Below are 27,357 nucleotides of genomic sequence, written 5' to 3' on the forward strand. Positions count from 1 at the left end.
GCGGGTTCGAATCCCGTTCCCGACGACCTTTGCTCAGTCCCCGTCTCTCTCTCTCCCTGTTTCCTGTCCATCTCCACTATCTACCATCAATAAAGGCAGAAAAAGCCCCAAAAATATAATTAAAAAAAAAATATATATATATAAATATATATTTTCGTTGCTGTCCGGCAGAAACCAGCTAACTCGATTTTTCCGCTTTTGCATTTTTTCCCCATAAATCAGTGCTATTGAACACCCTTTACGTCTGTGTGTTGATTAACTGCTTTTGCTGGGGACTCCCTGGAACACCCACGAAGGACCCCTGGGGGTCCCCGGACCCCACTTTGGGAAGCAGTGCTGTAGATTCCTGCGGGCTCTATGAACCCAATGCATCACTATCTTATTTATGTGTCTGTTCAGAAGCTCCCAACTACAAGACTTTCACTGCCTGCAATGCTGCCACCTGCTGTATGATGTGTGTGTGTGTGTGTGTGTGTGTGTGTGTGTGTGTGTGTGTGTGTGTGTGTGTGTGTGTGTGTGTGTGTGTGTGTGTGTGTGTGTGTGTGTGTGTGTGTGTGTGTGTGTGTGTGTGTGTGTGTGTGTGTGTGTGTGTGTGTGTGTGAGAGTGTGAGAGTGTGAGAGTGTGTGTGTGTGTGAGTGTGAGTGCGTGCGCGTGCGTGTGTCTTTATTTTCTTGGTCACGTTTGAAAGAAGAGAAATCTCTCTTTGTAAAATGTTCATTTTCCTTCATGCCATGCAGTGGTGGGAAAAGTAATCAAATGTTGTACTTAAGTAAAAGTATCAATACTGCAATGTAGAAATACTCCGTTACAAGTAAAAGTCCCAAATTAAAAAATGGCTTGAGTAAAAGTACAAAAGTATTGGTATCAAAATGTACTTAGAGTACCAAAAGTAAAAGTACTAAAACGTTTGAAAATAGCAGATCTACAAGCTCGAGCTTGTACGAGCTTGTAGATCGGCTATTTTCAAATAGCCTAGGTATAAAATAGGGCTGAAGTGGTTAATGTATGTTTCATAATATCATAATTTATATCTGAAAAGTAACTAGTAACTAAAGTTTTCAAATAATTGTATTGGAGTAAAAGTATAATATTTGCCTCTGAGATGTAAGTAAAAGTATTGAAAATTGGAAATACTCCAGTAAAGTAAAAATACCTCAAAATTCATGGATTTATTTTTGTTTTTGTGGCATTCCTAAGACAATAATTTGATGACCGGGTGTGTATCCGGTAGTAGACACACATAATCTACTTTGTGTCTCCTACCGGATACATTAGCCGGTAGGAGACGGGAATCAAATTATTGGCTTAGGAATGCCACAAAAACAAAAATAAATCCATGGATTCAAGGCTTCATGGGGTGTGCAATTGATAGAAAATAAGTCATTTTTTGGGTGAACTACTCCTTTAAGTACAGTACTTGAGTAAATGTACTTAGTTACTTTACACCACTGATGCCATGTCCATTTTTTTAATGTCTCTCCTCTCCTCTCCTCTCCTCTCCTCTCCTCTCCTCTCCTCTCCTCTTCTCTTCTCTTCTCTTCTCTTCTCTTCTCTTCTCTCCTCTCCTCTCCTCTCCTCTCCTCTCCTCTCCTCTCCTCTCCTCTCCTCTCCTCTCCTCTCCTCTCCTCTCCTCTCCTCTCCTCTCCTCTCCTCTCCTCTCCTCTCCTCCGCAGAGGAACAGCAGTGCATTAGGAGGTGCAGAGAAAAGTCCTCCGTCACAGAAGGAGAAGGAGATCAAGCAGGAGGTCAAGCAGGAGGTCAAGGAAGAGGTCAAGGAGGTCAAGAAGGAGAAGACAGACCAGCAGGAGGAGAAGAAGAAAGACACGCCCCCCTCCTCCGTCCAAATCAAAACAGAAACGGAGGAGACGGCATGCACGGTACACACACACACACACACATGCACACGCACACAGGAGACAGTAACTGGGTTTCCATTCAAATGTTTTGCAATTAAGCAAATTATTTTCCCCATTAATTAACTATGCTTATTACATGGCTTGGTTGAATGCTTGATTCTGATTGGTCAATCGCTGAATTCAGCGGTGTGTTATCAGTGTATGACCGATGAGCTCTATAACAGACCTCTGTCTAATGAAAGACTCAGAGCACCTGCTCATATCAACCTGCGCTGCTTGGTTTTATGCTGTATCCAACATGACAGCCATGTAAACAAACAAACAATGTCATTTACAACTAAACGTTGCTCTCAAGAATGTTTTGGAAAACAGTTGAAGCGAGAAATAGACGATGCAATAACCGAGAAGTGATTCTATTTGATCCACTACACTTTTGTTTATCGTGGCGCAACAACGCAAGAATACCAAAACGCTCGCCCCAAAACCTGGCGCTTTTATTGGCAAATCCGGCGTTATATAGAATGGGGGCAAGTGTGTTTTGGGGCGAGTCTTCCGGTTACCTTATGGAATACTTTAATTTGTTTTCCGAGGCGAACTTCTCCACCCAGCCCAATACTTATGGAATACTTTCATTACCATATGCAAGGAAATACTTTGTTTTGTTGTTACTTTTGGGTTATTAATTAGCCGTGTAATAAGCGGGATAATGTATGGGTAGGTGCCATTATTGAAAATTAAAGCCAATTTTCAATAATGACCACCTCCCCGTACATTATCCCTTGCTTATGATATTAGGAGATGATTCATGAGATGAGCAGAAGGTGGCACTATTTCTCAAGTCATCTGAGACTCATTACTATTGTATGTTTTATCCAGTTATAATGTTTTACATGGAATGCCTCATTGGCCATTGTGATGCACAATGCTGTTAAAGGAGCACTTTGAACCATTTTCATGATTAGCTTAATGAGCAACATTGTTGAACAGTAAGCAAACCAACATACAGTATAAGAGTATACAGAATATCTGCACTGCACATTTATAAAGTGACAATTTAATGACTTAAGACCTTTTTAATAACAAATTGGCCAACTTGTCATATATTACGTAAGAAAAGAGACAAATGAAGCAGCAAAATCCACCTCCTTCAAGAGCAAAAAAGATCTCTTCTCTTCTCTTCTCTTCTCTTCTCTTCTCTTCTCTTCTCTTCTCTTCTCTTCTCTTCTCTTCTCTTCTCTTCTCTCTCCTCTCCTCTCAGTATATTGTTGTGGGAGGCTCTTGTCTTCCGCTCCCGAGGTCTCCATGGCAACCAAGCTCTGGCAGGATTTGTTGTGTGTGTGTGTGTGTGTGTGTGTGTGTGTGTGTGTGTGTGTGTGTGTGTGAGAAAGAGAGAGCCATCAGTGCAAGCACATAAACAGTCACTTGTCCTCTGGCTACCAGGAGCAATCAGGCAAACACACTCTGTGTGTGCGTGCGCGTGCCCGTGTGTGCATTCATAACGTTTGAATGCCCCCCCCCCACTGCCTGCAGCACTGCCCCTCCCCTTGGCCCCTCCTCCTCCTCATCTCCTCTGGTGCAGAATGATGATGTCATCTCTGGCAGCCGTGGCGTTCTAGCGCAAACGCTGCACTGAAACGGCCACATCCCCTCCTCCAGTGGCCAACAGCATGACGCTGTTACGGTCAAACTGGTGACCCGATGAAATGCGAGGTGGGACCATTAAAGAATGAGGCTGTGGCAGCCACGCTCATGACTCGACGCTAATTGAGTAATCGCTTATGTCACTGTGTTGTGCAACACCTCGCCACTCTTCTGCTATGATATTGTTCACTACTCTCACCTTTTTTTTTTTGCGATTTTGCAACCCTTTTTCACCCAGTGCCAATTGTCTAAGTGATCCTGGGTGCTACACTCCTCCCGCCAGCCTAGGGAGCCCAGGGTCGAGCTCATGCCTCCTTCAATGCATGAGAGTCAACTATCCTTCTTGTCACCTGACAGTGGGGAGTTTCCCTGGTTAGACGTAAGCGTGTGGAAGGAACACGTTATTCCAACCAGTTCCCTTCCCCTCCATCAGGCGGCCCGGCTGTCATGGGGGAGGCAGTATAGAGACCAGGATTACTGCATGTTTTTGTGAGGGTATTAACTAAACTAGGGGACACGGGGAGAACACGCAAACTCCACACAGAAAGGCCCCTTTCACCAACCCCACCTAGGGTATGGGTACTGATGACGCGGAGGAGAGAACACGCCCCCCAGCGCCCACAGCGTCCCCGACAGGAATCGAACCCAGGACCTTCTAGCTGTGAGGCGACAGCGCTACCTACTGCGCCAGGGCTGGGGAACATACGCCTACAAAGGGGGGGAAGAGGGAAAAAAATGGAAGGGGAGAGGGGGCTGGGGAACATACGCCTACAAAGGGGGGGAAGAGGGAAAAAAATGGAAGGGGAGAGGGGGAGAAGGGGGAAGGAGAAAAAAGAGAAGAAAGAGAGAAAGAAAAAGAAAACAAACATGGAAAAGATGAAAAATGCAACAGGCCCGTCTTTTTGTGCTTCTTCCAAGTGATTCATCCAAGTTCTTTATGAGTATACATGATAGATTAATGAAAATTGGGACTTTGTCAATTTTAGGTATGCTTGGTGAGGATCCAAAGGTCGGGGCTGGTCGTGGGTTCGATCCCCACCTACGCCGTGAAATAAAACCCTGCAATGATTTAAAAAAAGAAAATCCTTATTGTTTTAACCATCTAAATAGACCAAGAAATCGCCTTTCTCACCATTACCTATTTGTACAATTGTATTATTACAATATGTAGGCCTACATTGGCAAACTTTGACAGATGCCTGTTAAGCATAACCCTTCAGAGACTAGTCTGTACTTCATTCATGACTTATTATATTGTAGATCTATTCATATATTCACTGCACTGGTGACGTACTCACTACAGTATATATAAATGTATATATTCCCTGTACATTTTATATTTATTGTTAGACTGTACATAATTATTTTCACTTATTCAGAGATCCACCTCTTATTATATATTAGCTATTTCTAGATATCTAGATATATCTAATTTATTATTTCATCTTGGTTTGGAACAAATTTACTTAAATGTAGGTCTACCTTGTATTTCATTCTAACTAATGCTGCTGCCATTATGATAAATCTACACACTTTTTACTACTTATTTATATTTTATCTTACTCTGTATGAGATGTAATAAATAAACATCTTGAATATTATGACACCTGAACTTATCTCCCCTCCAATGGGGATCAAACAAGATTTATCTGAAGTCTTAGAACACTGTTCCAGAGGATAATTTACAGCAAATAACTAATTGAACAGTAATGTAGTGGAGCAGGGAAATAGAGGAATGCATGTTATGTTACACATTGAAGTAATCTGGATCCTTGAGGTAAAAGTATAAAATGCACTAAATAAAAAAGGGTATTCAACGGCATGAAAAGTAAACATACTTTTAATCTATAAATTTACACAACATTGTGACAACAAATATATAGGCCTACATACTGTTGGGTGGAAGTTGAGTGGATGTCCAAAACCGTTTCTTTTTTATTACTAAGCCCATTTAAAAACAGTGAAAATGTTATGGGCTTGTAGATCTGCTACAATAGTGAAAATAGCAGATCTACAAGCTGACAGCATGTCACGCGTTGTCGGCTTGTAGATCTGCTATTTTCACTACTTTTGTGCAACAAAACATCATCAGAGGATGACAATAATCCGTGTCAGCAAGTGTCCATTCATCAAAGATCTCAAATAAGTGGCAATTGTTTGTTTTTCACTTCGGAAAGCCGCATCCAGATAAAGGTGGTTCTTTCTCAGGTCACCGCGGTGTTTTACACTGCGTGGTTTCTATTTGCTGCTCTGTGCTCTGATCCTGTCTAAAGCCCGCCTACCGTATCCTGTCATTTGTACCGACACATTAATGCAAGTACCGTTTCCGTATCCGCTTTAGACCCAGACCGGATCAGAAAGTGCCGGTCAGCGTTGCCAGGTTTCACGAGAGAAACAAGCAACCAGGTCTATGAAAAGGCCAAAACAAGCGAGCCCTTTGCCCTTTAAAGTTAAAGGGGCTACACCATGAATTTCATTTTTTTATTTTATTTTTTAGTATTTTTTTGGGCTCCCCAGTGTCTCTTGTACCCCAAAAAATATTTTTTTTTAACATTCAGTCATTCATGCTCATTTCATGGATTTCCTGAATGGGCGTGTCTGAACAGGCCATTTCAGAATGGCAGGGCAAGTGATGTCACTTGCCCTGATTTTGCATTGATGATGGCCAGACAGAATTGCTCAGTACCTCCCCCCTGCCCAATAGGTCGTTTTGGTATTGCGGCTAAAAAAGCTTGGAATGACAGACAGTCAGATTGTGAGAAAAAATATCTGGATGTTTTTTAGGCTTACAACCTGTTTAAAACGTATTAGGGGGCAATATTTATATATAATATATATTTTTTTAATTCATGGTGTAGCCCCCTTTTTTTTTAATGTGGATTATTTTTAAAACATTTTAACAACACAAATCTTGTAACGGGGGTCCCTGGCATACAAAATGTTTTCAGATGGGGGTCCGCAGACAAATACATTCATTTGGGGGTCTTTGACTTGAAAATGTTTTTGAACCACTGGTTTCAACAACATTAGGAAACAAGTAACCAAATAAGCAGCTGCACTTTAGAAGCAAGCCCAAAGTCGCTTATAATAAGCCGACATGGCAACACTGGTACCGCGGCGGTTTGTTTTGAACGGGGGAGGAAGCACCCTGGGCAAGACCTGCGATGTTGGTTGTCTAGGAAGTTGACAACCGGAAATGGTTGAATTTGGCGGAAGTACCGCCCAAGGAAATGACGTTGATGCTTTACAAATCTGTTAACATTCTCCGTGAATGAAACGAGTGTTGTGATTGGTCAGAAAATATCGTTTCCGGGGGAAACGGAAATCTGTCCACTCAGGACTTCCTAGACACTCGCTGCTTTAGGTCGTGACCAGGCTCTTCTTTTCGCAGATGAGTGAGGCTGGGACCGAGGTTAGGGAGGAAGGGGGGGGGGAAATGGACAGGAGCGAGCCGATTTTATTGGCAGCAAGTGGACAGCTGACGGGAGGGTTTTGATTGGAAACAAATCGACGGGGGGGGGGAGAGATTTCACTGGCAACAAGTGGATCGGGTGGATTTTTATTGGCGCCACCGTGCCCCGACTTCTCACACTCTTGAATGACATTCAAAACGGATTAGCTCTGTAATTCAAATCAGGTGTGTTTGTAGGAGTGTGAGCTATGGGAATCAAACAGCTGAATATAACCAATTAATTTATATTCATAAGAGTCTATGTCATCACGCAGTACGTTTGCGTTTACAGGAAGTAATTAAGATTGGCCTTTTAATATAAAATGGCTGAACGATTAATCATTTTCAAACCGAAATCGATTTAACTTTTTTTTAATCATAATATTAATTCCTGCATTAATATTAATTCCAGAGCATCCGCGGGATTTGTCTCCTCTCCATAGTGGCTGCCTCTCTCCGGTGGCTATGTGTATTTACAGTTTGTCGAACGGCAGTGTTGCGAAAATCCGTGATTGCCGCGAGTATCGGTAAAATGTTATTTTTGGTGCCAGGTCTAAGAAAACAAGCCCAAAAGAAGCGACTGAACTATGAACTGTATCTTTGTCACTATTCTGAGTTTTTGACTTTCCAAGGAGTAGTAGCCTAGTAATACAATTTAGAGTAGGAGAGGACTTTGCCTTGTGACACAAAAAAAGTGTTACATTTTAGTTGAATGTTAATCTACAATGTAGATTAACTTTCAACTAAAATGTAACACTTTTTTGTGATTCTACATAAGCTAAATACTGGATGTCAGTACATTTTCTGTTGTGCAATGTGCTTCTGGAGCCATAAGTGACCTACTTATTTCACTGTTGTGAATTGTTTACACAAAAAGGTCATTATTTGTTTAATTTGTATTTTATTTTTACGGGGCCAGGCTTCCATGGACCCGTTTTGTTATTGGCATTATTCCATTTCTTCTTCTTCTGCCGTTTTTGCCAGTTCTGGCTGAACCGTGCATACGCTTTTTATGAAACTCGGCCATATGATAGATGGTCATGAAAAACGATCAAAAAATAAATCTCACAATCTTTCGTCAAAAGGTGGCGCTATAGCACTCAGTTGAAAATGCCAACTTTGAACAGGTACAACTCATGCCCTGTTTGACCTACAGCCATGAAACGTCGATGCACACATGCGTCTCCTCATGCCTAACAACTTTCACTGTTTGACTTTTGACCTCTGACCTTTAGATCTCCCACCATTTCGAATTATATGAAAAGCAGTAAAAAGCAGTTAAAACCTATCTCCTCCTGGGATTTTTGAGTAATCTGCATGAAACACATTTACACATGAACTTTGGACCTATGCCGACCAAACGGTGCAAGCGGATTTTTTCTAAGTGAAAAAATTAAGCTTTAATGAGCCAATGAATATTGCAGTTTTATGACAATTATTCATCTGCCCCTAACACATACATGCAGACTTACCATTCTTTGAAACTTTGCAGAAATGTAAAGGGCCATTCCAAATATCACTGAAACCAATCTTACTCCAATTGGTCAAACGGGGGCGCTATAGCAATTTTTTGAAAATGCAAACTTTAAACAGTCAAAAGTCATGCCTCGTTTGGCCGACAGCCATTAGACCTGCTTACACATGTGCCTAGACTAATGAGGAACACATCTATCACGTTGACCAGTAAGCACCGCCCTTAGATTGTCCGCAATCTTGAGCAGTTTGAAAAACACTTAAACCCAGGATTTTTCAGCTATTTGCGTGAAACTGTATCATCAGTGTGATCTCTTTTTTCAGAGGTTTGTCTGTTGGTCCATTAGCTTCCCGCTTAAGTGTATGTCTCACAACCTCAAGGTCACAGGTTCAAGCCTCACTTGGTGCAGACTTCATCTAAGTTGCATTTCACACAACATGACTATCAATGAATACATCTGCAATTGTTAAAGATAACATGAAATACTTAATTGAGTGTTTTTTACATACTTCATTGTGAAAATAGCTGATCTACAATCTCACAACTTTTCAGATAGCAATGAGAGTATGTTTTTTCAATGTATAACATACTTCATTGTGAAAATAGCCGATGTACAATCTGACAACTTTTAATGGTTTGTGAGCTTGTAGATCGGCTACTTTCACTAGTTTTGGTTCTGAGGAGATGTACAATTTCAAATGGTTTGTGAACGAGTGATCTTAGTGTTAGTGAAACAGGGGCTTGGGTCATGACAGAAGGCAAGAGTTTGTGATCCTCAACAGACAATATCAGCCTGGACAAAGCTATAGCACTATAGGTAGTGTTTCAGCAACCTAAGAGTGCCTCACGACCGCAAGGTTGCCGGTTCAAGCCTCACTTGATGCAGACTCATTTAAGTTGAATTGCAAAAAACATGACTCAATCTATTCCGTTTCCATGGCTCTCTCTCTCTCTCTCTTCAATCTATTCCGTTTCCATGTCTTTCTCTTCAATCTATTCCGTTTCCATGTCTCTCTCTCTGTCTCTTCAATCTATTCCGTTTCTATCTCTCACTCACTCACACTCTCTCTCTCTCTCTCTCTCTCTCCCGCCTAGGGAGCCAGAGGCTCTGGTTGCCTCAGGTACGATTCCAGGCCAGGTCAGCAAATGTGTCGATGAAATGAAATTTGTCCCTGAGCAAGACTCTTAACCCCTAATTGCTCACAGGCCCTCATTGGAAACAAGACCGCAAGGACTTTCATGAACTGACCTGTTAAAGGAATTATCATTTCTCTCTCTCTCTCTCTCTCTCCTGGCCCCGTATTATCGCTGCTTGCAGCTATATTTATTACTTGAACTTCATTTCAGAAAGTGCTTCTCGTCTTGAGCCATAAATTAATGACTTAACTCATTGAGTGCCATTAACGTGTTTCACGTGTTTTAGCGCTATGGTGTTGAGTGCCATTAACGTGTTTCACGTGTTTTTGAAAAAAATAGATTTTTTTTTTTAAAACAAAAATAAAATAAAAATTGTAATGGCCAGAAATAGATAATAATAATTTGGGCACTCAATGAGTTCAACAAGTTCAATGTTGTGTTGTTTACAAAAATAAGCTATTTCTATTCCAGCTAAATGTTGAAATATGTACATGTAAAAAAAAGTACTTGGAAGATACATGTTGGAAGCATTGAAGCAATTCATATCTTTTAGTTCTTAAACGTACACAATGAATACTAAACTGAAGCTTGACTGACTTTTTTTTTAAAAGATTTATTTTTATTTTTTAATGACATTTTAAGAAAAATCGCAATTAGATTTTTTTCTCAAAATCGTTCAGCCCTAATATATATATATATACACACACACACACACACACACACACACACACACACACACACACACTGGATGGATGGATGGATGGATGGAGGGGAATGTCGGAAAATTAAGCCAACTGATACCTCCCAGTTTCCATGGTAACTCAATCTTTCCCACCCACCCTCTCTCTCTCCACACACAGCAGTCATTGTCACTGTGTGTGTGTGTGTGTGTGTGTGTGTGTGTGTGTGTGTGTGTGTGTGTGTGTGTGTGTCCATCTGTTTACCACTCCATAATGTGTGTGTCCCCCCCCCCCCCCCATCTCTGGCTGAATCCCAACTCCCCCTCCTCGCCTCTTCACCTCCTTGCCTCCTCTGTCCTCCAGTGTGACCTGGGAATGGTACTGGTCCCAAATGTTCATTAGCTTTTAGTGGGAAGCGAGAGTGAGGACACATCGTGTGTCCTTCATGTCTCCTTTGCGGAAATTATTTCGTCATAATGTGTGACGTTTACACGTTTTCCTTCTTTTTGTTCTCCTGTGACATAAACATCCTCCTCACCATGACACCCTCACACGTTTTACTAACCGTTCTCAGTAGCGGGGCCAGGAGGACAGTACTCCGTGGTGGAAAATAATGAATTGCCGGGGGGGGGGGGGTTTAATAGGCTCTATTCCCAGCAGCCATATTATGAAGACATTCACAGGTGTTACCAATGATACTAATGAAGGCTCTGTTCCATTCTGGTCAAACAGAGTCAGGGTGCTGATATTGTGCATGTTGGCCCACTGGAAACACTCTGTTACACCAGTGGGTCTACAGTTGGGGTCCAGGGACCCTCATGGGCTTCCAAATGGCCCCTTACAGGTGTGTAACTCTGAGAGTGTACAAATGGAACCAAATGGACCCGTAAGGGTCCATTTGGTTCCATTTGTACACTCTCAGAGTTATGGGGGTCGTGGAAACCACTGTGCTACACTAAATGGAACAGAGCCTTCATTAGTATCATTGGTAACACCTGGGAAGGAAGTGATAATATGGCTGCTGTGCATAGAGCCTATTTACCGTTCTCGGTGGTGCTTCTCGTGGCTCAAGTTCGCTTGAGACTGCGCCCCTCCGTCGCAGTCCAAAACTATACTTTATAGGCAAAAAAAAGTAGTCCGTGGTTGTTGGAAAAAGTATTGTCTGCGGGAGTCGAACCCGGGAGGTATGGGTTGGGAGTCTAGTGATTAACGAGGCAAGCCACTGAGGCCGGTGCTGAAATTGGGTATTCGGGCTGGATTAGAATCTGACAACGTCCACCGTTCCCAACTCTTCTAATGTAGAAAGAAGCCCCTGCCCAGTGAGGCTACTGCGAACGGTTAGTAAAACGCTGCTCGCATCTGGGCTCCGGTGATCCACATACACAGGCTCGATGCACGGCAGCCATCTTGGAAAGGTCCAGTGATAGACAGGCTCTATGCACAGCAGCCATCTTGGAAAGGTCCAGTTATAAACAGGCTCTATGCACAGCAGCCTTCTTGGAAAAGTCCAGTTATAAACAGGCTCCATGCACAGCAGCCATCTTGGAAAGGTCCAGTTATAAACAGGCTCTATGCACAGCAGCCATGTTGGAAAGGTCCAGTTATAAACAGGCTCTATGCACAGCAGCCATCTTGGAAAGGTCCAGTTATAAACAGGCTCTATGCACAGCGGCTATCTTGGAAAGGTTGACTCTCAGAATCAAGGGATAATTCCTAAGTTGTGTTACAGCGCCCTCTTGTGGATTTTTTTAATTGACGGAGATCTCCGTCAATGGCGGTCAACGGTTGGATTTGAAATGACGGAGATCTCCGTCTATGGCAGGGAATGTGTTAGGCTGGGTTAAGGTTGTGTTCCAGCAATTTTCTCTCTCTCTCTCTCTCTGGCTCACTCACTCACTCACTCACTGTCTCACTCACTCACTCACTCACTCACTCACTCACTGTCTCTCTCTCTCTCTCTCTCTCTCTCTCTCTCTCTCTCTCTCTCTCTCTCTCTCTCTCTCTCTCTCTCTCTCTCTAGCAGGTAGAATCTCTTCCTTCAGACATTGACATCAAGACGGAACCAGATCCCGCCTCCTCTCCTGGCCCCGCCCCTGACCCCTCCCCCTGCCCGTCGCCGCGCCCCCCAGAGGACCAGACGGAGCCGGTCGACCTGTCGCTCAACAAGCCTCGCTCCGCCTCCCTCCCGGTCTCCACGGCGACCACGGCCGTGTTGACCAATAACCCGGCACCCGGGGGGATGTTGGCCCCACCTCCTACCCTGTCGGCCGCGCCCATCACCACCACGGTCCAAACACTGGGCTCCATGGTAATCTATCTAAACTGCTCACAAAATGTAAGGAAACTTGAATTTGGGCTAATACCAATTAGTAAAGTGTTATATATCATATTTTTATCTGTGATTAGTCACCTTTACAACGAGGTACAGCTTGTAAGCATCGGGCATTCATGGAATGAGCAACACAGGCAAACGTGTGGGTAGCGCCGAGCAAAAATGTGCCAAAATGGCCTGTTAGACTTTTCTGCTGACATTCAATGTCGTGACATTCAATGGGCTTCAGGTGTGTGCCAGTCACAGGTGTGTGCCTAATTAAAATTAGCACCTGAGCATGATTTCTGCAGGTTGTTGGGTTTGTGGAGTCTCCAAAAAGCAAAACTGGTGGAAAGATGCCACGTTTGTCCCTTCAGGATCGGGCCCGTGCAATAGGGCAACTTGAGGCTGGTGTTCCAGCATTCAGAGTGGCAGCATCATTTGGTGTCAGTCCTGGTACCATATCCAAACTTAGGACTAAGTTCCGTGAGACTGGTGAAGTCAAAGACCGACCCAAAAGTGGGCGCCCCAAGAAGACAACACCCCAGGAAGACCGGTTATTCACTCTTGCCGCACTGAGGACCCTGAAACTGAGTGTAAAATGAGTGAAGTGCATGGCCAACATGTTTCTTTTTCTTATCCTTATCTTGTCCTTAGTACTGTGGGAGAGTGCAATCTTAAATGCTCCAAGCAACAAAGGTGAATACCAACTGAACAGTGACAAAACGAGAGTGAATTCCACCAGAAAAGTCTAACAGACCATTTTGGCACATTTTGTTCGGCGCTACCTGCACATTTTCCTGTGTTGCTCATTCCATGAATTCCCGATGTTTAGAAGCTGTACCTCGTTGTAAAGGTACAGCGAATCAACGATTACAATGATATAAAACACCTTACTGATTGGTATTATTAAAGGGAAGATATAATGGCAAATTCAAGTTTCCTTACATTTTGTTTATCTATCTATCTATCTATCTATCTATCTATCTATCTATCTATCTATCTATCTATCTATCTATCTCGGCCATTTGAAAATAGCCCATCCATTTCAAAATAGCAGATCTACAAGCTCACAATGCATCGCAATGCGACGCATTGTGAGCTTGTAGATCTGCTATTTTCAAATGATTGTTTATACATTTGGAACTTGTGAAATGGGACATTCTGCACGAGTACTTATTTTACTCTTGGTACTTTAAGTACATTTTATTTCAATACTTTTTACTCAAGTACATTTTGATAACCAAACATTGACATGCAACAGAGTATTTCTACACTGCAGTATTGATACTTTTACTTAAGTAAAAAAAAAACATTTTAGTACTTTTTTCCCACCACTGATTAATTGATCTCTCTCTCTAAGGTTTTATCCCCGGGGTCTATCCTGGCGACCCAGGGGTCGGGGGGTCAACAGATCCTGCACGTGATCCACACCATCCCCTCGGTGAGCATGTCCGGCAAGGCGGGCCAGCTGCAGACCATCCCCGTCGTCGTCCAATCGCTGCCCGTCGTCTACGCCACCATGCCCAGCGACGGCGGCGGGGGCGTGGCCACGGCGGCCATCACCGTCCCGCTGATCGGAAGCGACGGGCGATCGGAGGGCACAGGTGAGGAGAGAGATGGGTGTCTGTCTGCCTGTCTGTCTGTCTGTCTGTCTGTCTGTCCAGCCTGATCGCCAGATAATTTAGAATTCATTGCACGGATCCAGTGCATGTCATTCCGTGCATAGTCGCCTAGAACAGTGGTTCTCAAACTTTTTCATGTTTCACACTTATTAGCCCGCGGACCCCCATTTGAAAAGATACGCCAAGGACCCCCATAAGAGAAGATTTTTAAGGCTCTAGCAGTGATTTTCAACCATTTTAATTTCAAGGACCCCCAGTTTGACATGCATTAGGGCTACGGACCGCCATTTAATGGCATTTCTATGCCTGGGACCCCAATTTATATTGTAAAATCAATGTTAGATTGGGTCCATTTAGGTCCATTTTGGTTCCTACCCATCATTTAGCTGGGGACCCCCTGGAACCCCCTCAAGTACCCCTGGGGGTCCCCGGACCCCACTTTGAGAACCAATGGCCTAGAAACCCCCAAATTCCGTGCATATGTACGGCGAGTCCCACGGTGGGCGTAACCAGTCGCAACCCGGGAAAAACCCGGAAGCAGAGCAGTCCCCACAACAACATTTACGATTCTGTGCTTATCGGTACATAACTCAAACGGCGCTGAGTAGGCTCAAGGGAATGTCGCAACGTTCGGGACGGCAACTCGCTCGCTTTAGCTCACTCGGTGGTCCCTTACGTGGCGACAATTCCCTTGAGACTGCGCGCCTCCGAAAATGGTTTAGTCACAATGGGGGAGATGCGAGGCGGCTATATGCACGGATTTTGGGTTTTTCCAGTTGTCTATGCACGGAATTTGAAAAACGTTCAATGAGAACGTTTCCTCTGGCGATCGGGTTGGTCTGTCTGTCTGTCTGTCTGTCTGTCTGCAGGCAGACATAAAACTTAGGTCAGGATTTAGAAGCCGTTTTTAGAACCGAGCGTCCGATAAATGCCTAATTTTAAATTGTTGAAACCCTAATGGTCTGGGATATTTCATACGGTTAAAGGCTCAATCCGTGATTTTGGATTTGCGGTTTCAATCAGCGGTTCTGCTCCCACTGGTATGTAACTCTCTCTCTGTCTCTCTCTCTCTCTCTCTCTCTCTCTCTCTCTCTCTCTCTCTCAGTGCGTATCACACCAGGTTCTACCTCTCCAGTAGAGTACCAGAGCGACCACGAATCAGAGAGCGGCACAGAGTCAGGCTCCGCCTCCTTCAGCATGCAGTGTGTCGATATGGGGTGAGCACGCGCACACACACACACACACACACACACACACACACACACACACACACACACACACACACACACACACACACAGTTAATGACTGCCAGGCTTATATAACGTGTGTGTGATCTTGCATGCATGATTGTGCATTTGCTTGTATGAAATGTGTTGTGTGTGTGTGTGCTTGACGTTAGTGGGTGTGGTCCTACTGAACCTCAGGGTGGAGGCCTCATGCTCCACTTAACACAGCTAACTGTGTGTGTGTGTGTGTGTGTGTGTGTGTGTGTGTGTGTGTGTGTGTGTGTGTGTGTGTGTGTGTGTGTGTGTGTGTGTGTGTGTGTGTGTGTGTGTGTGTGTGTGTGTGTGTAACTGGGCGTTGGGTGTAAACATTCTTATGTAATACATTCAGACATCATACTGCTGAGAGAGAGAGAGAGAGAGAGAGAGAGAGAGAGAGAGAGAGAGAGAGAGAGAGAGAGAGAGAGAGAGAGAGAGAGAGAGAGAGAGAGAGAGAGAGAGAGAGAGAGAGAGAGAGAGAGAGAGAGAGAGAGAGAGAGAGAGAGAGAGAGAGAGAGAGAGAGAGAGAGAGACAGACAGAGAGAGAGAGAGACAGAGAATCAGAGAGAGAGACAGACAGAGAGAGAGAGACAGAGAGAGAGAGAGAGACACAGACAAAGAGAGTGAGACACAGAGAGACAGACAGACACAGAGAGAGACAGACAGAGAGAGAGAGACAGACAGACACTCAGACAGACAGAGTGAACAGGATGGGTGGAGTGACAGAGGGATGTATGGAGGAAAGGGAAGAGAAGGGGAGTCCCAGCTAGTTACAAAAAGAGGGGAGACAGACAGACAGACAGACAGACAGACAGAGGAGGAGAGGAGAGAGGAGAGGAAGAAATGTAGTGTACAGAAGTGGGACGTGAATTCCGCGTCCGTCCCCCTCAACTTAATGACTCTGTTCAGAAGCGTAACCACTTTAAATTAAACCCCAGCATCAATATTGTGGGGAAAGCTTTTACAGACAATAGCCGATCGACAAGCTCACAACGCATGGTCAACGCAAAGCGTTGTGAGCTTGTCGATCGGCTGTTTTCAGCGGAAGCTTTCCCCACAACAACAGAGAACAGACGAGACCCTAGTATGGGGCCCTGAGGGACTCCGGTCAGCCGTATAGGGTTTAAAGGGCAAGACCACTTTGGTAGAGGTCTGGGCTGTGTAGTTACCTTGCCATGATGTAACAACAAAGGTGGGCAAGAAATAAAAAAAAAATCCTCCAATGACAAAAAAAAAACCCAGTACTGTTTTTTTTTTTTTTTAATAAAAAGGTCAACTTTCGGTAAATTTTACTATTTGAAGATTGGATCCAGATCCGCAGATCCAGTCCGGGTTTTCCTCCTAATAAAAATAACTAAAAATAGGAAGTTGACATTTTTATTTAAAAAAATAATAATAAAAAAAATAACACACACACACGCACGCATGCGCACACACACACACACACACACACACACACACACACACACACACACACACACACACACACACACACACACACACACACACACACACGTAACTTTTCCAGCGACATTGACAAGAGAGCGAATGAGAGAGAGAGACAGAGAGAAGGAGAGAGAAGAGATAGATGGAGAGACGGACAGACATCAAGAGAAAGAGACAGACAGATGAACTTCGAGTCATCTAAGTTCATTGTACATCTGATATTTTTGTGCAATTCTTTGAAAAATCTTGAAATGGTGAGAACTACTGATTTAGGCATTCTTAGAATCGGCCTCAGGTCTTAATGGGTTAATAAATGGGTTAGTAAATCTCATCTCGCTGCTGCCTCCTGCTGGTTGAATCATGTCAGTCTTAGGTCACATAATATGTATGTATCCTTTATATCTTGTGTGTTTTCTTTACTGTGTGTGTGTGTGTGTGTGTGTGTGTGTGTGTGTGTGTGTGTGTGTGTGTGTGTGTGTGTGTGTGTGTGTGTGTGTGTGTGTGTGTGTGTGTGTGTGTGTGTGTGTGTGTGTGTGTAGGGGTGTAGACATGGAGCCAGTGGATCCGGACAGTCCGGACATCAAGAGGAGGCGGATCCACATGTGCGACTATGAAGGATGCAAGAAGGTTTACACCAAGAGCTCCCACCTCAAAGCCCACCGACGCATACACACAGGTACGTGTGTGTGTGTGTGTGTGTGTGTGTGTGTGTGTGTGTGTGTGTGTGTGCGTGTGCGTGTGCATGTGTGTGCGTGCGTGCGTTGCAATCAAGTCTGTTCAAGACCACGTTGAGCCGTCTGCTCCAGTCTAGAGCCAGACACAACTAAAATGACATGATTTCAATGTTGTCATGAAGATATTATTCCTGGGTCCAAGAGGCACCAAGCGCCGTCCACTCTTCATTGTAAACAAACATGTGGGAACCTGTGAATCTTTTTACAATAACCTCCTTTTTCAGAAAGCATTGAGGGTTAAAAAGGGTCTTAATGCTAATATCATAGACAGTAAAAAGTAGGCTAATATATATATTTATATACATATTTATTATATAGTATTATTTATTATTAACATTATATTTTTGATGTTTTTATATTTATTTATATATATACACATTTATAATACATATATATAAAATAACGATTTCCTCTTCTCTGTCGTTGCCAGGAAAGCGGTAGAATGACACTTTAGTCGTTATTTTAGTCTCAGATCTGTTAAAACAGCGAGGGACACAGCACTGCGCATATAGGCAAAACACACTTGGACCCGGAGGTTGTTCTGACGGGGCGCATACGTCACGGATTAACAACAGAATAGTTTAGTAGTCATAGTGAGCTACAAGTTGAGAGGTGTGTGTGTGTGTGTGTGTGTGTGTGTGTGTGTGTGTGTGTGTGTGTGTGTGTGTGTGTGTGTGTGTGTGTGTGTGTGTGTGTGTGTGTGTGTGTGTGTGTGTGTGTGTTATTTTAAAGTAACTAGTTACTTTTATAATTTAGTAACTAGTAAAGTAACTAGTTACATTTGAAAGCAGTAACTATAACTAGTTACTTTTTAAAGTAACTTGCCCAACTCTGGTGTTTACCTTGCTTATTGTAAGTCACTCTGGATAGAGCGTCCGATAAATGCCTACATTGTAAATTGTGAGTGTGTGTGTGTGTGTGTGTGTGTGTGTGTGTGTGTGTGTGTGTGCGTGTGTGCGTGTGTGTGTGTGTGTATTCTAAACCATTTCGTTCTCAAAGTGGGGTCCAGGGACCCCCAGGGGTCCTTGGGGTGGTACCAGGGGGTCCCCAGCAAAATGTGTTAATATAGCGTCACAATCATTTTAACCTTTTATACTTTGGCTATTCAAAAATAGCAGATATACAAGCTCATAGCGCGGTACCGAGTGAGCTTGTACATCTGCTATTTTAGAAAAATCGTGAAAATGTGTGCAAACCTTTTGAATATATATATTTTGATGCAAACATTTGTAACTCAAATCTTTGCTTCTGGGGGGTCCCTGGAACACAATATGTTTAGATGGGGGGTCCGCGGCCAAATGCATATCATTTTGGGGGTCCTTGGCATGAAAAAGTTTGAGAACCACCGTTCTAAACGGCGTGCGTTTGCCTTTTCAGGAGAGAAGCCGTACCAGTGCACGTGGGAAGGGTGCACGTGGCGGTTCGCCCGCTCAGACGAGCTGACGCGCCACTTCCGCAAGCACACGGGCATAAAGCCGTTCCGCTGCATCCACTGCGACCGCTCCTTCTCCCGCTCGGACCACCTGGCGCTGCACTGCCGGCGGCACGTCATGATGTGAACTCTGTGACCTCTGTGACCTCTGTGACCTCTCTGTGACCCCGCCCCCCCGCCCCCACACACAGCTCCTCCTCCGACACATGACACTTCATGATGTGAACTTTGACCTCCTCGTTGACCCCCCCCCCCCAGCAGAAAAAAAAAAGTTACATATCTCATGTTTCAAACAATTAAGACGAGAAAATTTTAAAGTCCTCCAAAAACATATATTTGAAAATATATATTGCAGAACCCCCCCCCCCCCCCCCCACCAGAAATATATTTTCACAATGTATTGTAGATTATATTTTGGCCCGTATCAAATATATTTTCTTCTGATATATATTTAAATATATCTCTTTTATCGGGCCAGAATATGTTGACGTTCGTTTTGAGACATGATAGATATGGACCCCGCCCCCTTCCTGAAGCCACACCTCCTTTTCCTGTGGCCCCCCCCCCCGACCCCCTCAGTTTCCCGTCAGGAGGAGAAGAGCCACGCCTCCTCACACACAGCTCCTCCCACCTGAGAGACGGAGAGGAGAGGAGGGGAGGGGCTTCAACTGACCTTTGACTGAGGTGTGCGTGCACGCATGCTTGTGTGCGTGCGTGCGTGCGAGTGTGTGTCCACTACAGTTACTTTGGAAGAAGGGTGATGATGATGAAGAAGAGTTGTCTGATGTTCAGACATGGTTGGTTTTGGGAGTAGGGCTGTCGTCAAGATTATGACATTCCACTCAAGGATTAATTGTCGGTCAAATAATCTCGATTTAAACGATTTAATCGCGTTTCTGTCGTTGAACATTGAAACATTATTTTGAATTGAAAAAAATGCACAGCGGCAGATATGACAAATAATTTATATAAATTAATAACGTCATACAAAAAAAACGAAACATGAATAGCGGAAATAGCCGATGCGTTTTGAGCTTGTAGATCTGCTATTTCCACTATTTTATGATGATGTTTGAAAATACATGAACATTTTTCAACGTGGAAACGATTATGGCGATTGAGCAAAAGATAATTGTGATTAGCGTATGTAATAATAATTGACGGGCCTGTTTGGGAGGAGGAACGTGGATCCCAAAAGTAACTGATTACATTGTTCTCTTTGAGAAATCGTTGTGTGATGATGATTACCATTTGATTTGTTGAAGAAATTACGTGTGTGTGTGTGTGTGTGTGTGTGTGTGTGTGTGCGTGTGTAAAGGCAGCTGAAATGGCATGAAATCATAAAAAAATCCACACCTCGTTTCCTTAACAACCATCTCTCTGAGATACTTCATTGATTAACATCATTTACACACACACACGCGCACACACACGCGCGCACACACACACACACACGCACGCACGCACGCATACACGCACGCACGCACACACAGACGCACACACACGCACGGAGCTACCAGACTGTGAACATTAATTGACTTATACTTTTTGTTTTCTGTTTGTTTGTTTGTTTCCATCCAACCTTCCTTCCTTCCACTCATAGTCACTCAGCAGTATTTGTTTTATTATTTTTTTTGCATTGGTTGTTTTATGAACATTATAAAAAATGAAGGCCTTCGCATCGTTGTTGATTTGTTGATTTGTTTTTTGCTTCATTCCCTTCCTGTTCTCATGGTTGCACGTCGACGCGCTCATTTCAACACCGTTACGTTTTTTCTTTACGACTGTGAAACGTTTGGCTAAACAAACAAAACGTTTGGATAAACAAACAAAACGTTTGGCTAAACAAACAAAACGTTTGGATAAACAAACAAAACGTTTGGATAAACAAACAAAACGTTTGGATAAACAAACAAAATGCTTGGATAAACAAACAAACATTTTGATGAACAAACAAAAGAATTGTGAGCGAAACGCAGGGAATAGAAGAGCTTACAAGAGTGTTTGTTTTGGTCCTTTGGTGTGCGTGTGTGTGTGTGTCTGTGTGTGTGTGTGTGTGTGTGTGTGTACTTTAAGATAGATACGTAATCATAACTTGTAAAGTTTTTTGGTGTGAGTTCCGGGTTGATTTTACCTCCTGCCCGTTGAGCCTTAAGCTTCATTTATAATTGTCGTGCAACGTATCGCTCGTCCAACATAACCGATATACAAGCTCACGAGGCGTCCCATGGCACCGCGTTGTGAACTTACATGTCAGTTATGCTGGGCAAGCGATTGCCGTCGCACGACAGAGTGTGAATTAAGCGTTAATGATTCTGGATCGTACCTGAAGTCGCTGACACAGAGTTTGGCTAGCTGGTGTTAGCGTCAACATTACGTCTGTTCCCTGTGTGTCCTCTGGCTGGCGCTCTACACCCCTGGTTGCTTCTATTCTGTCTGTTTTTACAAAGCGGAACCTTTAGCATGTTATAGCCTAGCATCATTGACCCGGACACGCTAAAGCGTTAGCATGTTATACCCAAACATCCAGCCTAGCATCATTAACTCGGATGGCGCTAAAGCTTAAGCATGTTATAGCCTAGCATCTAGCCTGGACGGTGCTAATGCTTTGGCATGTTATAGCCTAGCATCTAGCCTAGCAACATGAACCCAGACAGTGCTAAAGCTTTAGCATGTTATAGCCTAGCATCATGAACCCTAATGGCGCTAACGCTTTAGCATGTTATAGCCTAGCATCATGAACCCAGACAGTGCTAAGCTTTGGCATGTTATAGCCTAGCATCATGAACCCAGACAGGGCAAATGCTTTAGCATGTTATAGCCTAGCATTATGAACCTGGACGGTGCTAAAGCTTTAGCATGTTACAGCCTAGCATTTTAGAATATCGAGGAATTCAACCACACTTGAATTACGGAGGGTTCGCTTTACCTCGTTAGTAGCCATGACGACCCGCTGACCTAACAAGCTGCATCATCATCCGACGTACCGCTAAGCCACGCCCATCCGGGTGAAACACCTGGATTGTACAGAGTATGGTCGAGCCATAACTCTGTGCTCAGCGCTTCTGTACGGTTCTGGAGGCACTAGAGGAGAATGGTTGTCAGGGTTCTAACGCCCCGCAGGGGGCGCTCTCTCTCCTTGCTAGCATTTCTGCCGGGTCAGAGGGTCAGTGCCATGATTGGTTCCTGAGCCGCTCGATCAGATTGGACTAGAACTAATCCCTGAACCCTGACCTTTTGACCCTACAGTGATTATGCAACATAAAACACAGACCTCACAGGAAGCACTGCTTCCACTTCCTGTGACAACAGGAAGTAGTGATCCTATAGACAGGAAGTAGTGGTCCTGTAGCCAGGAAGTGGTTGAAGGTTGCCTACAGCTTGGCTCGTTGTCATTTCAGATGTTTTCTAGAGGTCAAAGGTTATTCATGATAAAAAGCTAGCATTAGCATTCAGAGTAGACAGCATACCACAAACAAGGACACACTGCAAAAATAAATACAAAATATATAAATGTCAGTTAAAGGTAGGGTAAGTGATTTTTGTTAAAAGGTCTAAGTTCTATATTGTGATAGTAATCATTGCTTTAGTGTTTATTCAGGAACAGTGTTAAATCGCTCTACATTGTGATAGTAATCATTGCTAGTGTTATCCGTAACAGAGTCTCCCTGTCCAGTTTTTTTTAAACAGAAAATACATGTTCAGTTAGGTGACAACATTTCAGTCAATCAGGAGAGAGTACCCATTTATCAGCTTCATTTTTATAGTGTTCCATTTCCAATTGTGTCTGCTCACTTCTTTGTCATCACTTCCAATTTCACTTTAATCTGTATCCTGAGTCCTGACTGAGTTCTCTATCCTGATTGGATAAAATTGGTATCCTGACCTGAAAATGTATTTTCTGTTTAACACATTCATTGCCAGGTATTAATTAATTAATCAATCAATCGTCTTTTTGACGATCCACCGATCTTTTTTTTTCAACCCGGATGTAAACAAACAATGTCTCCGTGGAAGGACGAGTCTCTCTTCTTTCCATCGGAACAAAACATTGTAACCGCGATCGTCCGTTCTGTAGTTATTGGCAGTTGAATATAGCTGGTTTTCATCCAAAAAAACGCAGTCTGGGAGAAGAAATCTGAGCTAGATGTGTTTTTTTGGGGTGATTTTATTTTTGATTATGTAATTTCCAGGTTCTATCCTTCTCTGGAAGTCAAGGCATCATTCATAGGTTGGCGAAGAGCTCCCTCACTAAGAACATGATTTATTTTTGAAAGGACGCAATATTGCCTCTTTGGCCCAAAAATCCAAAAAATAACAAACCCGGAAAAGCACACGCAGGGAACACATGCACGTGCGCTGCGTACGCGCGCATGCGTCCCCTTCGGTTCTAAAATGCCCTCTGCGTCCCTGCTCTGTAGCAATTAGTACTATATCACAATATTGAGCTATTTAACACTTATTTTAACAAAAGAAAATCACTCAACCCTACCTTTAATTTGATCTCAGCGCTGAGTCTTAAAATCCAATGTTTCTTAAAGCAGATGTTACAAAGGGGTGAGAAGATTCCACATGTGGCAGACATGTTGACATTCATGGTTTTATTCCCGAAAATGAGAGGAAATAGGCTCTATGCACAGCAGCCATATTATCATTTCCTTCACAGGTGTTACCAATGATACTAATGAAGGCTCTGTTCCATTTAGTGTAGCACAGTGGTTTCCACGACCCCCATAACTCTGAGAGTTACACACCTGTAAGGGGCCATTTGGAAGCCCATGAGGGTCCCTGGACCCCAACTGTAGACCCACTGGTGTAACAGAGTGTTTCCAGTGAGCCAACATGCACAATATCAGCACCCTGACTCTGTTTGACCAGAATGGAACAGAGCCTTCATTAGTATCATTGGCAACACCTGTGAATGTCTTCATAATATGGCTGCTGTGAATAGAGCCTATTAAATGGGGTGGGAAAAAAACGAGGGAAAGGATTCTCACTGCTTTATCAGAATAATACTAATAATTTAATGATTATTCAGTGTGAGATATTGAGCTCAGATCAATGCAACAACGATGTTACAAAGCACATGTTTCTAGGAGAGTTTATGCATTTGATTGCAACTTTAATTCTTTTGTAAACTGTTGATAAGACATTAAAAGGACAATGAGATAAATGATTAAAAATAAATCATTGTACATAGAACTGTATATATAAACATAAACGTTGACGGGTTGAAGTTCTATTTTTAACACTGACTAGAATAATGTGAAGAGAAAAAAAAACGTTTCTTTCTTCTCTGTTGTTTTTGCTGAAATGTGTTAATCTGTTGTTTTTAATCTAATCCGTTTGTTTTCTAATTCCTTTAAACAAAAAAGAGAAAAGGAAAAGATGCGTTTTGGTCCCAACTTGTGTTGCATGGAGACAAACATTGTTGTTTTTTTCTGTTGAAGTTGTCGGCATGACGATATGGTGTGTTGTCATGACGATGTGTTGTTTGGAGAAGATGTAACACACAAGGTAAACCGGCTGCGTCCCAATAGGCTCTATGCACAGCAGCCATATTATCACTTCTTTCACAGTTGTATACCAATGATGCTAATGAAGGCTCTGTTCCATTTAGTCTAGCACAGTGGTTTCCACGACCCCCATAACTCTGAGAGTGTACACCTGTGCACAATATCAGCACCCTGACTCTAACCTCGGTCCCAGCCTCACTCATCTGCGAAAAGAAGAGCCTGGTCACGACCTAAAGCAGCGAGTGTCTAGGAAGTCCTGAGTGGACAGATTTCCGTTTCCCCCGGAAACGATATTTTTTGACCAATCACAACACTCGTTTCATTCACGGAGAATGTTAACAGATTTGTAAAGCATCAACGTCATTTCCTTGGGCGGTACTTCCGCCAAATTCAACCATTTCCGGTTGTCAACTTCCTAGACAACCAACATCGCAGGTCTTGCCCAGGGTGCCCTGACTCTGTTTGACCAGAATGGAACAGAGCCTTCATTAGTATCATTGGTAACACCTGTGAATGTCTTCATAATATGGCTGCTGTGAATAGAGCCTATACTCCCATTTCCGCTTCCTCCGTCCTCCAGCGCAGTGTTAATTTTGTCGACGGAAACTGTGACGAAAAATGTCCCGTCGACTGCCTTTTTTCACTGACGAAAAATAAATAAAAACTGAATAAAAACCAAGCTGTGATGACTAAAACTATGAGTAATTATGCTGACAATTTCATCAACAAATAGAAACTAGACATAAATGTTATGGAGGGACTAGTGGAGAAGAGATCCAGCAGAACTAAGACAAGTCATGTTATGCTTCGTTGTGTGCGGGAGTCAATGCCTTGAAAATAGCTGATCTACAGGCTCACAAGATTGTAGATTGGCTATTTTCGAGGAGACATCAAAGTGTGTCCTCGTGTCAAGTGCTTCCCAAACTCTTTAGCTCGAGAGTCCCAGAAGAGAAATTTTATGTCTTACCGGGACCCAAACTAGTGAAAATAGCCGATTTACAAGCTTGTAGATCGGCTATGTTCACGACTTCTTCAATTATCATTATTAACTTTTTTCAAATGTAGGTAGTTTCTTAGATTAAAAAAATAATAATTATGACATTCTTTTGAAAAGTGTTTGAATTTATTTTAAATTCGTGAAAGATTTTGACGTTTCTGACAATCTTTTGAAATAATAATTCAAAGCAAAAATGTGTGAAACAAAAAAATATAGGTGTATTTTACCCACGACCCATAAAAATGGGTCGCGCGACCCCAAAATGGAGTGGAGGACACGAGGATGGAAGTTTGAGTATTGGGATCTGGCTATGATTATGATGATGATGATGATGATGATGATGATAATGTAACAGACAGGGAGGAGCCACTGAGATGCCATTAAAATCATATGAAATATGAAAATAATGCCAGTTTTTTAAAGGAGCGCTTCACCCATTTTCAACATCTTCACATAACTGGTCCTCACTAATGCTCATTATATGATGACATAATTTCTGTCTACTCACTCTGTGTCTCATTGGTGGACTGTGGACAGTTCAGAAACCTGCCTACCAGTGACATCATCGATGGGGAATCCAAGCTAATAGAAACCGCAGGCTTACTCTTCCTGGAAAGTTAGCATGACGAAATAGAAGCCATTGTTCTTGCATTCATTGAAAGAAATAACGGTTTGACATCTTGCTCCAAACTTGCCCATCGGTGATGTCACTGGTAGGCAGGTTTCTGAACTGTCCACAGTCCACCAATGAGACACAGAGTGAGTAGACAGAAATGATGTCATCTTATAATGAGCATTAGTGAGGACCAATTATATGAGGATAGGTTGAAAATGGGTGATGTGCTCCTTTAATCTTCTCATGTTTTTAGATGTCTGGACCAGGCCCCCAGAACCCTAGCCTGGTAAACCCCCCTCCCTCCGGAAATCTCATTTGCATGTGATTTCAGGAAGGAGGTCTGGGATTGCTCAGGCAATAAAGCTGCCCGGTCGGCTGCGTGTTAAAACCAATCAGCGGCTGCTAGGGGAGGGATCATCCAATCGCCTGCCAAGTTGCTTGAAAAAATGAAAACGCCGTCTGTCATCGATTCTGCTACCGGAGTCTCAGATGGAAGTAGCCTGTGAAACAAAATGTGTGTCGCAAGCTTCTTCCATTTGACGGAGTGAGGTTACCAGAACCCATAGTCCATGAGCCAGAGCCCCAAAATTGAGCAATGATTATCGAAAGAGTGGGCAAAACCAAACCTACATTAAATTGATCATAGGGTCAATACGAGTAAATAAATATATGATAACCTTTCCACAGGAGTAGCTTTTTCATGGTTATCACACATTGTTATTTTCCCCATTTGTACTTGACAGGTGAAAAAATGACAACATTTTAAAAAGAGTTATCATAATGAAACTTCCTGAGTTGATTACATGAAGACAAGGAGTTATCGTATTACAGGTTTTCTGAAATTGTATATTTAAATATGCAAATTAGGCATTAGGAAAATATGCCCACATTTGCATAACTTTCCAGAATCAACATCGGAACATTGGACAAAGCCAGAGTCAACATACTTATTTCATTTTGTTAAGATGTTGGAGTCAAAGGTTTTTAACGGGGGAATATTCAATATCTGGCTCAATTTTGGGGCTCTGGCTCATGGACTAAATGCCTAATTTGCCTATTCAAATATACAATTTCAGAATACGATAAATCATTGTCTTCATGTAAGTAATCAACTCAGGAAGTTTCATTATGATAACTCTTTTTTAAATTTTGTCATTTTTTCACCTGTCATGTACGT

At 43.0% G+C, this 27,357-nt stretch overlaps 1 protein-coding gene across 3 annotated transcripts in view; it reads left to right on the plus strand.

Moving 5' to 3' along the window:
- Window positions 1–23,383, plus strand: part of klf8 (Kruppel like factor 8) — a 44,525-nt gene extending 21,142 nt beyond the window's left edge. The window contains exons 2-7 of one of the 3 annotated variants that reach the window (XM_084074696.1): window positions 1,675–1,878; window positions 12,261–12,575; window positions 13,915–14,158; window positions 15,282–15,393; window positions 17,425–17,561; window positions 18,997–23,383. In XM_084074696.1, coding sequence (XP_083930822.1) covers window positions 1,675–1,878; window positions 12,261–12,575; window positions 13,915–14,158; window positions 15,282–15,393; window positions 17,425–17,561; window positions 18,997–19,178 — 1,194 coding nt within the window. In that variant the 3' untranslated portion in view covers window positions 19,179–23,383. The remainder of the gene's footprint in view (window positions 1–1,674; window positions 1,879–12,260; window positions 12,576–13,914; window positions 14,159–15,281; window positions 15,394–17,424; window positions 17,562–18,996) is intronic. The other 2 variants (XM_084074698.1, XM_084074697.1) reach the window with 2 other exon arrangements.
- The last annotated feature ends 3,974 nt before the right edge of the window (window positions 23,384–27,357 follow it).

Source organism: Gymnoscopelus microlampas, assembly GCF_963454915.1.
Source record: "Gymnoscopelus microlampas genome assembly, chromosome: 12".
NCBI lineage: Eukaryota > Metazoa > Chordata > Actinopteri > Myctophiformes > Myctophidae > Gymnoscopelus > Gymnoscopelus microlampas.